Below are 15,320 nucleotides of genomic sequence, written 5' to 3' on the forward strand. Positions count from 1 at the left end.
CATTTTTAAATCTTTTTTCTTTTCTTTTCCTTGTCTGATCCATTTCAGGTCTTTTTGCTTTGGGGACCTACCACGGAGGGTTGCTTTGAAAGACCAATGAGCCAGATCTCTGTGCTTGTTAACTAGATGTATGCTTCAGAATCACCTGTGTTAAACACACAAAGATTCAAAGCTAACAAAAACCTGATGCCCCTGGGTTCCACTCCAGATGTACTGGCTCTGGATGTAGAACCTGATCGGATCGTCAACCTCTTTCATCTGTGTTCTGTGGACTGATCAGAAGGGACTCCTGTGTTGTTCCCTGCACTTCCCAGCCAAATGCGAGGGGCTTCTGACTGTGTCTTACCCCGTTGTCTTCTAGCCCAGGGCTAAGAGGATCCCTGCGGGGATCCCTACTGATTGGGTTGAATGTGAATCCTCAGATGCATCAAATAGATTATATTTGGAAGGAGTAAATAGCCTGCCATGTGCTTTAAGATCGTATGTTTGAGCTATTTGATTTTTTACATAAAGGATCTGGGGCTGTCATGTATCACTGCCGCTGACATACCAAGAGTCCATCAGAAATCGGTTTGTGAACTTCAGAAAGATGTATACAACTGTCACAGACAGCTTCAGCTCAGAGCCCTCCTGAATCATGCATGAATGGCCCGTGAGGCCACAAAACGGCCTGCCTCACTCATTCTGGCTGATCCAGTTACCCAAGCGTCCATTCTTAGCTGGCGGGGCTGTGGTTTGGCCCGTGGTCATCTGTCAATCAGTTGCTCATCCAGTCGGCATCCAATCAGTTGGCCATATAGTCAATCACTCATTTACTCATGCAGGCCTCCAGTCATACAGTCAATCCATCCACCCATCCAACAGATAGTTGCGAGAGCCTACTATGTGCCAGATGCTATTTTCACGTTGGAGACAAAACAGATGGTGACATGAAGGACACAGGACCCCTGGAACCTACCGGGACGGCGGCGCTGAGCGGGTTTCCCAGCAGTTCTCCTGCAGAAGGACCGCTGTCTGGCACCTGGCTGAGCGCTGCCTCCCACTCTCAACTCTTTTCATGCTCTGCTCTTTCCAGCTGGGGCTGAGCGCTGACTCTTGGGTCCCAAGCGGCAGGCAGGAAGCTTGGGCAGAGGAGGGGGAAATTGTGAAGCTGACATGGAAACGAGGATGTCATGGGGAACATAGTGGGAAAGGCAGCCTGGAGAGGCAGCCTGGGGAGCAGACCCTGCGTGGCCAGGAGCGTGTTTCCAGGTTGCTGCCTTCATTGTCTATGGGGGAGGGGAGGGCTAGGGAGGGAGGCCAGATGCTGGAGGCGGGGAGGGGTGGGTCAGCCGCCGGGGCCGTAGCTCGGCCGCCTCTGCCCGCGGGGCTGGCTCTCCAGGCGCCGGCTGGGCGGCAGGTTGGAGGGAGCGGTGGGCGGGGGCGCGGGGCGGCGCGGCGGGGGCGCGCGGCGGGAGGGGCTGTGCGCGGCGCGGCTCCCGAGCGCGCGGGGCCTGGCGAGGAGCGCGCGCCCGGCCGGCTCGGCGCCGGGTCCCCTAGCCGCCCGCGGCCGCCCAGCAGCCCCTCGCCGGACCATGGCGACTGGCAGTAAGTGCGCTCGGGCCGCCGAGGCCCCGGGTGGGAGGCCGCGGGGCCCAAGGGTGGGAAGTTCTCCTCTTTCCGACGCCTGCCTTTGTGCCAGGCTCGCGGGAGCGGCGGCCGGGGTCCCCCCTCGCTCCCCGGGCGAACCCCTGCCCCTCTGCCCATCACCCTCCGCTGCCTGGCAGGACTTGAGAGGCGCAGGTGGTTCTGGCAGCTTGCTCAGGAGGGATGTGGCCAAAGGGCGTGCTCCGATATGGAGGGGACACGGCGATGCCGCGGGGCCTGTCATCGAGCCCTTTGGGGGCAGTGCCCCCAGGCCCAGCCGCAGCCTTTGGGGAGCCCTGCCACCGAGGCGCGGCGAGCTTTTGGCGCTGTCAGTTCAAGGTTCGCCTCGAGTTTGGGTGATTTGCGCGCTTGCCTTCCGAGGAGAAGGGCGGCTTTGACTGGTCCGCTGCCCAGTGGCCCCACCTGGGCCACGTCCCCAGCGGGCAACTGAGGGCTGGCCAGAGACCGCATCTGGTCACCACGGACAGTGAGTGAGGTTAGCGCGTGGACATAGGTTAAAACTACTGAATGGAAGTGTTGGAAGGCGCTGAGCTGGCCTCCTTGCAACATCTTGGCACCACTGCTTTCTTGGCTCAGTGCTTTTGGAAATGGAATCACGTCTATGAAAGCTGGTTAAGTAAGAAGTATTGAAAGCTGATTGCATATTAATAGGGTCCCAAAGGGAGGTCAGAGAAAACCATCAGTCACACCTGCCCCACACTTACCTTGTAAGAGGTGCTGTGTCCAAAGCCCTTATCACACACCTGACACATTTTAGGGAACTCTTGAATGAATGAATGAATGAATGGTATATTGGTTAGAGTGGAGCTTTGGTAGGCATTTTTGAGGGGTGAGACAGGACAAAGATGAGAAGATGGGGGTCCACATTTCTGCAATAATTATTATTTTTCTTTTAAACAGACTATTATCCCAGCTGAGAACACAACTTTGGTATAGTGCAGAGAGCCTGGGGTTTTGTAGCCAAACAGATCTGTATTTTAAACCTCTGAAATTCCCTAGTAGTGGGGCCATGTCAGATGTCCTCGGTTTATCTTTAAAGTCAGGACAAAGCTGACCTATCTTTTGCACAGTGGTGGGCACAGAGTTGGCCCTCAGTAAAGGGTGGCTGCTCACCCTATTTACCATCATTTTATATGTGTGGAGATACCAACATGCTCTCCCCCTTTTTAAATGAAAAAATCTAGATCATGTCTTGATAATAACATCAGCTAATCTGGGCCAAGCCTCCCCTTTTCTCTCCTCATTTATAAAAGGGTGGTCTGGCTAACTTTTTTTTTTTTTTTGGTCTAGGAAAAGAAATTATGGATTTAGGCTTTTGTTAACAAAGTAAGACTCAACAAAGAGGAAGATAATTACATTTGGCCTTATTGTATTTCTTAAGGAAAACAAAAAACAAAGGAGCTTGAAGTATCTATAGGCATTTGTGCATCACCAAATGCAGTAGGACAGTGTTCTATTATTCATTTTCTATATTTTGGGCAAAGATGATACATTTGGTATTCTAGAAAAAACTGGCCATACTTCTGTCCCAATTTATTGAGATAACTGTTTCTTCTTCTTCCTTACATGGTATATTCAACTCTACTGAAGAATCAAACTTTATTCCATTGCTTTTGCTTATGGAAAAAATTATAATATTCAACCAGATTATCTCATGAACTGATTTTTAGGCATAGTCTTAAATCTGTTTATTCTCAGCTGGGATGGAGCTGGAAATCTGAAAAGTTTCCAGAGTGTAGAGGATAATTAGTTTGTCTTTGTTCTTATTCAGAAGTAATGTGAGAGACTTCCTACGTGTTTCTACTATGGAAATAAAGAGAAGGGAAGCATTCTCAGCCAGTGTCTTGAAAAATTCTCCCTAAATCTTGACCACGTTTACAACTTCAAGTCCCATAGTCCTCTTACAGTTAGCATCAAAGTGGTCCTAAAACTAGAGCCCAGGGCTCCTCACAGACACAGAGTCCTCAGCCTGGCTGCATATTATAATTACCCCAAGAGTTTTAAAAAATACCCTGGTATCTATCTATCTATCTATCTATCTATCTATCTATCTATCTATCTAATCTTTTAATGTAGTAGGTTTCAGACTTAAATGTGTATCCGAATGACCTGGAGAGCTTGTTAAAAGATTGCTGGGCTCCACCCCAGAGTTTCTGATACAGTCACATTGGATTGCTGCCTGGGAATTTACATTTCTAACAAGTTCCAGGTGAAGGTGAAGCTTCTGTGCTTCCCATCCTTCTCTCTACCTCTGCAGGTAAGAGGCAGGTAGGCGCACAGAGTGACAGTCACTTCTTCAGCAGTCCCGTCCTGTCAGTGTGCAGCGAGAACATGGCCTCATTAAGACATATCAAAGCTGGGCACAGTGCTGCCTTAGGGCTATAGCTGCCTGCTCTCCCCATTTTTCTACCCCAGGAAATTTCCCCTTGAGAGAAATATTGGTTCTAAAGTCAGGCAAAATCTGAATGCTCTATCCAGTCATTTCTGGAAAGAATCCAGAAGGACCTTCTTTATGAATGTGGTGTGTAAATGGATATAAAATAGAGAGATACTTTAAAAATATTTGCCTGGCAACTTACAACCTTCACAAAAAAGAATGTAACAAATAGAATGAAAATATCCTTATGTCCAGACAGCCTAAGAGCCCGTTCCTGAGGAGGAATGGGGACTCTGAGGACCTCAGTGAGTTATCCTGAAATGGTAAGGAACTTGTAATCCTCAAACTAAATTCCCCTTGGGCTATTCATGTTTTTATTTGGATCATTCAGGTTATAAGACCTTTAAAAGGTCAAAAAATTGGGAAGAATTGTAATTGGAAAAAAAGATAAGAGACCAGTAGGGAGAAAATGCCGTTGGCACGAACAGCCCAGTTCATTCTATAAAGTGGTGGTACTTAGGTATTTGAACTATGTTTCGTGATTGCCTCAGTAACAAGTGTTCCGGGTAATTTTGTGTTTCCAAATCACAGTGAAGTATTTTTTCTTTTTCTTCCATTTATGTCATTTGTTTCATTACTAATATTTCTCCTCATGAGTCTTTATTATTGAAGTCACTGTAGTCTGTTTATGAGAATAGTTTGTCAGGAACAGTGAGGCATATTTGGGCAATGTTGGAAATAATGTAATTATATTATGGCCCAGAAATCTCAGGCAAGTCTCAAGTGGATGGGTCTTTGTGGCTCTTGTTGATGAACATTTGGCTTTATAAGGGAAATATCTGGTCCCCATCTGGTTGCTCCTGGTTTCCTGGTTGGTCTTGTGTCATTTTTGCTTGGTGCATTCACAAGCTATCCCCCCAGGCCAACTCCACCAGTGGCCATTCCCTCCTTTCTACTTTTGGTCAGTAACCTGCAGTTTCTTTTCCATCCCACCTGCCCCATCAGCAATTCCCACTCTGTGCTTAGTGCTCAGGATAGAAGGAAGAGAGAGCAGGGAAAGGAAAAATCAAATGCAGGCCCTTAGCAGGTGAAGGTTGGAGCTTCTGCCAGAGAGTTACTGTTCAGGATTTAGGATGTTTAGGATTTAAAAGAAAATTGCTTGACTTTGAGTGAAAATTTTCTTGAGTAAATTTCTTTCCAATTCTCATAATTATTAAAAAGCTTACAAATAGTGCCAATTAAGAAAATAGAGGCCAACTAAAAGTTGGAAAATTACTACTTTGCAACCATCATAGAAACGATTGATGCAAAAATCATCCATGGATGCTAAACTATTGTGTGAAAACTTGAAGACCACGATATTTACATTCTTGGAGAATTTCCCCACAGATGACATATTAATTGCAAGGGGAACGTGGTAATTTTATAGTAGAGAAAACTGGGGGTACACTGCCTTGTCCAAATAATCAAAGTTAATATCACTGGTCAGGGACCAAACTGCTATCCTGTGTTTCCTGATATGAAGCACTGAGGAGGACGCAAATGCCACTTGTGCCAAAAATGTATAATCTGTTTCTTTCTCTCTTTTTAAAAGATTTTATTTATTAGAGAGAGAGAGTGTGTGCGCATGAGCTGGGGGAGAGGCAGAGGGAGAGGCAGACTCTCTGCGGAGCCTGACAGGGGGATTGATCCCAGGACCCTGAGCTCATGACTTGAGTCGAAGGCAGACGCATAACCAACTGAGCCACCCAGGCGCCCCTATAATCTGGTTCTAGTTAAGAGGAAATATCAGAATATCAGACAAGCGCAAATTGACATTCCACAAAAGTCTATGACATGAGAAATGGCATGAGACACTGTTCCAGATTGAGGAAGACCAAAGAGACAAGTAAATGCAGTGGATGATTTTGGATCAGACCCTAAACTGGGAAAAAAAATGCTACAAAAGACAATGTTGTGGTAATTGGTGAAATTTGAATACAGATTGTATATTGGATAATAGCCTTGTATCTAAGTTAAATTCCTTAAATATGATATTATTATTGTAGTTTGGAAGGGAATGTCTTTATTCTTTTTTTTAAGATTTTATTTTATTTGACAGAGAGAGAAAGAGCACAAGCAAGGGGAGCGGCAGATAGAGGGAGAAGCAGGCTCCCCGCTGAGCAGGGAGCCCAACACAGGGCTCGATCCCAGGACCCTGGGATCATGACCTGAGCCAAGGGCAGACACTTAACTGACTGAGCCACCCAGGTGCCCCGAATGTCTTTATTTTTAAGGGAAACTGAAGTATTTATGGGTAAGGGGACATGATGTCTGCAACCAAATCTCAAAAGGTTTAGGAGAAAAATATGTACATATGTGTGCATTTGTATGATTATGTGTGTTATACAAGGAAGAAAGATAAAATGTGGCAAAATTTTAACATTTGGGGAATCTAGGAATTCTTTGTACTATTCTTGCAACTCTTCGTTAAAAAAAAAAAAGAAAAGAAAAAACCCAACAACTTATGACAATGGTGGGATGACAATGTATAGTTCTAAGTATCATGGTCTATTATTATTGAGTTTACTTTCTGAAAAAAAATCATGTTGAAAGACCCTTAATCCTGAACTCCTAATTTTGGTTTGAGATCATAAAATTAACAAAACTGTTAATCACAGAAAACTTCATATGCATAAAAAAGAAGAGAGAATAGTGTAATAAACCTCCACGTACTCAGTGTTTTACCAATCTTATTGCATCTATCTCTCCACCACTTTTTTGGGAGAAGGATTCTGAAAGCAAATGCAAGCTATCATGTTCCTTTAACCATTGATGCCTCAATGTGCCTCCGTGGAAACTTCTCCCCTCCCGTAACGTCCATGTTGCTAGCACACTTAGGAAAAGTAACAATTCTGCAATGGGAGATGATAGCATTTGGATATTGTTGGTATTACAGAATAGGAACCAGAGTTCTGAGGATGTATCGATTTGACATATATGGGTTGTATGCTTGTTTTAACTTTGAAAGCTGACTAAGCCTGGTAATTATAAATGGTTTAGAAAAAAGGATCTGAGAAGCTGCTTGTTCTTGTTGCGTTTTCCAAACTCCTTCTCCTGTTTTTAAACCAAGAATTAAATTTTTTTTTTTTTTAAAGATTTTATTTATTTATTTGACAGAGAGAGAGACAGCGAGGGAGGGAACACAAGCAGTGGGAGTGGGAGAGGGAGAAGCAGGCTTCCCGCGGAGCAGGGAGCCCAATATGGGGCTTGATCCCAGGACGCTGGGATCATGACCTGAGCTGAAGGCAGACACTTAATGACTGAGCCACCCAGGCGCCCCAAGAATTAAATTCTTGAAGAAAACATAAAGATGGGTATGGAGACAGTATTTTTTTTTTTTAAAGATTTTATTTATTTGACAGAGTGAGACACAGCGAGAGAGGGAACACAAGCAGGGGGAGAGGGAGAGGAAGAAACAGGCTTACCGCGGAGAAGGGAGCCTGATGCGGGGCTCGATCGCAGGACTCTGGGACCATAACCTGAGCAGAAGGCAGACGCTTAATGACTGAGCCACCCAGGTGCCCCTGGAGACAGTATTCTGGACTGAATTTACCTATTTGATGTGACCCTGTTGAAATATTCTGAAAGTCAGAATGACTGACTTCCTACTGAATGGCTAGAATTCCGTATGTTTTAATTTCAGCGTGGCTTTTGATTTGGTAAGCCCAGAGAAGCCTTTTTTGTTGAGCTGACTTTCTAATGTTTTGTATAGAAATGGGGCCAGATCTCTTGGGAGGAATAAGCCTTTTTCTGCATAGGGTAGATTTGGATGACATTTGTTCTTTTAGGTCACTAGGGTATCATTAAGTTATTAACTATTATTAGCATTATGGGTTGATAAAAAGATGCCCATTATGCCATTTAACAATGATGATGTATATATTAAAATGATGGTAAAACTCTTTGACAACTCTTAATAAATTAAGGAGGTATCTGAAGCACATATTGCAAAAAAAAAATTCTTATACATAGCTATTATACTCCCATTAATGGATTATGCACATCTGATTTTAGGCAGTTTGAATTTATGCATGGATACCATCCCTTTATGTTAGATTTTCTTATTGAAAATAAGAGTGTAATGTTCTAGAGCATTCTAATTTTAAGAATGCAGTGTCACATTTTACAGTTTGATTTATAATGAAACGAAGATTAAGACACATAAAATGATTTTATCCACCCTATGTGAAAATTCCCCTGGCTTACATACTAGTATATTTATATACTACTTTATTACAATCTAATCAAAATTAGATTTTCCATTGATTTAGCTCAATAGACAGTTGAAAAGGTTGATGAACTCAATGTGATGGTGGAAGAAAGTACAAGCTTAGCTTCATAAATGCTCGAGTTCTGAACTCTGGAACAAACACTCACTGTCTGGGGAACCTCAGGTAAAGTGTTTAACTTCCCAGGGCTTTGTTTTATTCCACTCTGAGAAGTTGTAGAAATTAAATGAGATGGTGCACATAGTAGGCATTAAGTAAATGTCTCCTTACCCTCTACAAGATCCATCCCATAGTGTATGCCTCATGTTACAGGAATAATCTGTCCTTTAGAAATGGAGTCCCAGTCTTTGATTCCATTTTTCTTTGTGAAGAATATAAAATGAAGATTAAATGATCTGTTTAGAAATGTAAGACTCTACAAAAGTGAATCTAGGAGAAATCACTCAAAGTAGAGAACTCAGGGGCACCTGGGTGGCTCAGTCGTTAAGCGTCTGCCTTCAGCCCAGGTCATGATCCCAGGGTCCCGGGATCGAGCCCCACATCGGGCTCCCTGATCAGCGGGGAGCCTGCCTCTCCCTCTCCCTCTCCCCCTGCTTGTATTCCCTCTCTCGCTGTGTCTCTCTCTGTCAAATAAATAAAATCTTTAAAACAACAACAACAACAAAACAAAGTAGAGAACTCAGATTTAAAATAGAAGTATTAAATCATGGCATTTTCTTTCCTAAGGCTTATCGTTTTGCACAAGTGTGCTTACAGCACGTATCATGAGCATGTGGGCGTGTGGTGCATGTGCACACATAAAATTTTTGATAACCAAAGGCGATTTCAGTGATGGGGTTTTAGAGGTGCTACAACAACTCTCTCTCTTATGGAAGATGCAAGAGGGCAGTGGGATCCTCTAAGCTGACTTGCTCTTGGTGATCTCTTTGGGCTTTGTAGTCTTGCTCCTCACTTGGGCATGACTGATGGATGGTTGTAGGACTGGATGGGTGTTGTTTCAGGGTGCCTCCCCAGACTTGGATACCCTGCTGGCTCTGAAGTCTTATAAAAGCTTGTCCAGGGGCGCCTGGGTGGCTCAGTCATTAAGCGTCTGCCTTCGGCTCAGGTCATGATCCCAGGGTCCTGGGATCAAACACCGCTTTGGGCTCCCTGCTCCACAAGAAGCCTGCTTCTCCCTCTCCCACTCCCCTGCCTGTGATCCTGCTCTTGCTGTCTCTCTGTCAAAAAAAAAAAAAAAAAAAAAAAAAAGCCTATCCAATGATGTCGATAAGCCTGAGGAAATTTCTGGTTGTCCCATTATCGAACTTTAAAAAGGTGTAATCTCCTAGTAATGACCTCATCTGCTTGATGTCCCTGCTGGCCCTGACCTTGGCCATCCAGGTTCCGAGAGTAACCTTTCACTGTCTCATACTCCCACTGCCCATCTTGATATTCCCTGTTTCCCTTACATTTCAGCCCATGCTCTAAATCTCCTTATCTGCCAATCTGTTTTTTCTTTCCCTTTCATTATTCCTTTGAACTTTGGTTGAAGCACACTGGCTCTGTCACCTCAGGTTTGTAGAGTCCCCAGCAGCTAGGCTGCCTTCGACTGCCCTCCCCTGCTTCTCCATAGTCAGAAAGTAGAGGGGACTTCATCCCTCAGACTCTATTATCCTGTTCTCAGGCTTTTTAGATGCACATTATAATGTCGTTCTTGACTGGTCCATTAGCATAGAATCAACTGTTAGATTTTAGTGGTGATAATTACAATTATAATTATAGTTATTTTTCTTTGTGCTCTCCCTGTATTTGTTATGTATTGCTGTGTAACAAATTACCACAAGCTTAGTGCCTTAAAACAACACATCCATCTCCCAGCTCTGTTAAGTCAGGAGTCTGGGCAGGACTTCTGGGAGTCGGAAGTCTGCAAGGCTGCAATTAAGGTGTCAGCCAGGGCTGGGTTCTCATCTGAAGGCCTGAGGCTTGACTGGGGAACGATCTACTTCCAGGCTTACATTGACATATTATCAGCATATCACATGTTGGCAGGATTCAGACCCTTGTAGTCTTGTGGAGCGAGGACCTCCATTTCTTGTTGGCTGGAGGTCATTCTCAGGTCTTTAATATGTGAACCTCCTCAATATGTCCACTTATGTCATCACAGCTAGCAAGGGACAGAGTCTCCTAGCAAGATAGGTATTAAAATCTTAATTGATAGAATCATGGAAATGACATCTCATCACCGTTGACATATTTTATTGTTTAGAAGCAAGTTATAGATTCTGCCTGAACTCAAAGAGAAGGGATTACACAAGGGTGTATCAGAAGGTGGGAGACCATCTTAGAGTCTGTCTGCCATATTCCCCATGAAAGTTTTAGCATCTACTTCAATTAGCTTTTTGTTTGGAGTATCACATTCCTCTTTAAAACTTTAGATAATACTGGGGTGGTAAAACCTGAAATGATAATTGCCTTGCTCAGAAAAGAAATTGTTCTCCTCCCTCCCACCAGAGAGCTGTTGTGCTGTAGGAATTGGTGGGGCAGGGAAGGGTAGTTTTTGGTCTTGGAGCTGTTTTGGGGGAAGTCATATCTGAATGAGATGCTGCTGAGGGGAGCTTCAAATAAGCAGAAGACTATATGCTTTGTGAATTAATTTTATGAAAACTGTTAAAAATTTTTAAAAATCGAAACACTCAAAAGGTCTCATTTTTGGAAAAGTTAAAAAATCAAGGGAGTTGGACAAAACTATGAAATTAGAGTTGAAAGTCAATGAAGGTCCCAGAATGAGAAAAATGAGGGGAATGAGAACTCTATCAAAGAGAAGCTGTTTTCTCATGGGGGCAAATGGATTTTTATTAAGGTGCCTTGTCAGTGTGTGAAGCATTATAAGGGGATAAGAGATTATTGAAGGTTTTAAGCCTCTATTTGTGTTGCATTCTTATAAATGATTTTATTCATTTCAAACTATTGTTTTTGACTTATTCAGAGGATGACAGATACCTGGAAACTGGAGAGTTCCTGACTACTGATAATATTGTTCTGTGTAACAACAAATTCTTGCTTTAAAGTGGACTCAGAGTTTAGAATATGAAACTACTCTGAAGAGGTTTTTTTCCAATGGTAAATGTTGATTTTTATTTCATGTCCTTTTCTTGAAACTCTGAACATCTTGATTTTTTTGGTTGCTACTTACCACCCAAAAGCTATTCTCCAGTAAAAGAGATGTAATCACAGTCATTAGCTACTTGTAATTAAGGTAAGAGTATCCTAGTTTTAATAAATTGATTTGGATCCTAGAGACAAACATTTACATTTTTATCTGATAAAATCAGCCTATATAAAATGAATAGAAGGGAGGAGCCTGAAATTATTTTCTTAAAAGGGATTCTCTCCCCAATGTGGCCCAAATCACATGCTGTTTTCTCTTTGAAGTTTTTATAAACTTTCCAACAGATGCAACTGTCCAACAGATTCTCAACAGAATCCATTGCTTATTTTATCTATACCTCTTAAGTTTTTTTTTTTTTTTTCCTTTTTTGGCTTCTCTCTAGTCTATATGTTCTTTGAGGGAAAGATCTACTTTTAAGTTTATTTCCTCAATTTGTCATTCTATTGAATAAGCATGATGCCTTGCATAGAGTAATACTCATATGGTTGCCAAATTCGGTCTTTTTCTCTAGTGCGAGACTTTTCTTTTCCTTGATTTCCCGCTTTACTCCAGCAGTTCTCAAAGTGTGGACCTAGCAACCCTGGGTGGTGGAGGTCCCTAAGACTATTTAGAGGGTCGGTGAGGGCAAAACTACTTTCAAAATAATACCAATATTGTATTTGTCTTTCCATTTTCCTTTTCTTGACTGTTCATCAGAATTGGCAGAGGGTACATGAGGAGTGATGACATCCTCACCCTGTGGCTTCTAGAATGTTGGGCCTGTTTATTCTGTTTCTCACTGTAATTCAGTTCTCACAACTTTCCTGTGTTCAGATTGGCTTTATGTGGGGCACCTGGGTGGCTCAGTCGGTTAAGCATCTGCCTTCGACTCAGGTCATGATCCCAGGGTCCTGGGATCGAGCCCCGAGTCGGGCTCCCTGCTTCTCCCTCTCCCTCTGCCGGCCACTCCCCCTGCTTATGATTTCTCTCGGTCAAATAAACAAATAAAATCTTTTAAAAAAAGATTGGTTTTATGCATGGATCGTTTAGGGATATGCTCAGGACTTCATACACAGATTTATAAGTTTACTTTTTCCAGTTCCCTCTTCTCATTCACCTTCACCCCCCGCCCCCCCACACACACCTCCCAGCTGAGATGAGGCAAGGTAATACTGCTTTGCTGTCCTTCACTTGGTACAGTGTGGTGCTTGATAGTGCTTTCCTTCATGGGCTGTGGCCTCTGCAGTCACCGTGTGGGTGAAGACAGGGAGGGTCACTGCCTCTTTCCCGATGGTATCTTAGTGCAGAGCAGGGGTGGTCAACACAGCTCCACCCTGCCTTGTCTGCACGCTCCTGCGTTGTTAGTGTAGGGCGGGGGGGGGGGGGGGTGGCGGACAGCAGGCCTCCTCCCCTTGGTCTCCACAGGGCCTGGTGGGGAGGCATGGGGATGTGACTCTTTCATGCTGTTTGTTTAGAGTAGGCTAAGTAGATTAAAAGAGGTTCTGTCCTTTCAGGCTGTCCTCCTCCAAGTCCTTCGGCTAGAGAGAAGAGATGATTTGGGGATGATTTGCCCTACACGTGGCATCTGACAGTGTATGAAGACATTTTTTGCTGTCTCAAGTGCAAAGTTGTTACCGGCATCTAGTGGGTAGAGATTAGAGATGCTGCTAAATGTGATACAGTACGTAGAACAGCCTGACCCCTGCCCTGAACAGAAAAGAATGATCTAGTCCGAAATATCAATAATGCCAAGGTTGAGAACCCCTGAGCTATAGAGAGTAGACTTTTCTTGGAGCTTTTCTTTTGTTTTCCTTTCCTTTCTTTTCCTTTTTTTCTTTTTTAACATTTATCTCATCTTGTCCAAAAATGGAGGTCCCCTCAACATTTTATTTTATTTTAAAGATTTTATTTATTTATTTGACAGAGAGAGAGAGCGAGAGAGGGAACACAAGCAGGGGGAGTGCGAGAGGGAGAAGCAGGCTTCCCGCGGAGCAGGGAGCCCGATGTGGGGCTTGATCCCAGGACCCTGGGATCATGACTGAGCTGAAGGCAGATGCTTAACGACTGAGCCACCCAGGCGCCCCAACCCCTCAACATTTTAATATATTATTTTTCACACCTTTGGCATCTATCATTGATGAGAAATGTAATTTATAATTTAGTTTTAGATACATTATCTTCCCCTTTGGTTGATTTTTAAGAGTTCTTTTTCTTTTATTTTCAATTTCATTATATGAATGGATGGAGATTTTTTTTTCAAAGAATTTTTTTAGGTTCACAACAGAATTGAGACATAGAAGGACTTCCTATATACTCTGCCCCCACATATACAAAGTCTCCCCCATTATCAACATTACTTACCAGAATGGTGCATTTATTTATTTATTTACCAAGGATGAACCTACATTAATACGTCATAATCATCCAAAGTCCATGGTTTACATTACAGTTCACTCTTGGTGTTATACATTGTATGGACAAATTTATAACGACATGCACCCACTGTTTTTTCATACAGAGCATTTTCACTCCCCAAATTCTCTGTGCTCTGCCTGTTCATCCCCACCACCCCTACCACAGCAACCACTGACCTTTTTACAGTTTTGGCTTTTCCAGAATATCAGATAGTTGGAATCATACAGTATGTAGCCTTTTAAGATTGGCTTCTTTCACTTAGAAATACATATTTAAGTTTCCTGCATGTCTTCTCATGGCTTGATAGCTCATTTCTTTTTAGTGCTGAATAATATTCTATCATTTGGATATAACACAGTTGATTTAGCTATTCACCTATTGAAGTCCAAGTTGATTGCTTCCAAGTTTTGGCAGTTATGATTAAAGCTGCTATAAACATTTTTGTGTGGACATAAGTTTTCAACTTACCTGAATATGAAGAAGCACAATTGCTGGATTGTATGGTAAGAGTGGGTTTGTTTTATAAGAAACCATCACACTGTCTTCCAGAGTGGTTGCACCATTTTACATTCCCACCGGCAGGAATGAAAGTTCCTCTTGCTCCACATCTTTGCCCGTATTTGATGTCAGTACTCCAGATTTTGGTCATTCGAATAGGTGTATAGTGGTGCATCATTATTTTAATTTACATTTCCCTAATGAGATATGATATGGAGTATCTTTTCATGTGCTTATTTGCTATCTTCTTTGATGAGGTGTCTGTTAAGATCTTTGGTCCTTTTTTTAATTGAGTTTATTTTCTTATTGTTGAGTTTTAAGAGTTCTTTGTATACTTTGGATAACAGTCCTTTATCTTTATAAATGTATTTCTTGCAAATATTTTCTCCTAGTCTTTCTCTTGTCTTCTAATTCTCTTGACATTGTCCTTCACAGAGCAGGCATTTTTAATTTTAATGAAGTCTAGATTATCAATTATATCACGACTCCTGTCTTTGCTGTTGTATCTAAAAAGACATCATCATACCCAAGGTCATGTAGGTTTTCTCCTATGCTATCTTCTAGGAGTTTCAGTGTTTTGCATTTTACATTTTGGTCTATGGTCCATTTTGAGTTAAGGTCTGTGTCTAGATTTTTTTTTTTTTTTTGCATGTGGATATCCAGTTGTTACAGCACCATTTGTGTAAGAGACTGTCTTTGCTCCATTGTATTTCCTTTGCTCCTTTGTCAGATATCAGTTGATTCTATTTATGGGGGTCTGTACCTGACCTCTTTATTCTGTTCAGTTGATCTATTTATCTCTTCTCTCACACTGACACTACACTGTCAGATTACCGTAGCTTTACAGTAAGTCTTGAAGTCTCCAATTTTGTTCTTCTTCAATATTGTGTTGGCTGTTCTGGGTCTTTTGCCTCTCCGTATAAACTTCAGCATCAGTTTGTCAACATCCATTAAATAACTTGCTGGGATTTTGGTTGAAATTGCA

The 15,320-nt window shown here is 42.7% G+C and overlaps 1 protein-coding gene across 4 annotated transcripts in view; it reads left to right on the plus strand.

Annotated features, from left to right (window-relative positions):
- The first annotated feature begins 988 nt into the window (after positions 1–988).
- SYT16 (synaptotagmin 16) overlaps positions 989–15,320 on the plus strand; it is a 247,546-nt gene continuing 233,214 nt past the window's right edge. The window contains exon 1 of one of the 4 annotated variants that reach the window (XM_078053791.1): positions 989–1,251. In XM_078053791.1, the coding sequence (XP_077909917.1) occupies positions 1,173–1,251 (79 nt within the window). In that variant the 5' untranslated portion in view covers positions 989–1,172. Of the gene's footprint in view, positions 1,252–1,474; positions 1,588–15,320 lie in introns of those variants that run through there. The other 3 variants (XM_036067722.2, XM_078053790.1, XM_036067723.2) reach the window with 3 other exon arrangements.

This window comes from Halichoerus grypus, chromosome 8, assembly GCF_964656455.1.
Source record: "Halichoerus grypus chromosome 8, mHalGry1.hap1.1, whole genome shotgun sequence".
Classification (NCBI taxonomy): Eukaryota; Metazoa; Chordata; class Mammalia; order Carnivora; family Phocidae; genus Halichoerus; species Halichoerus grypus.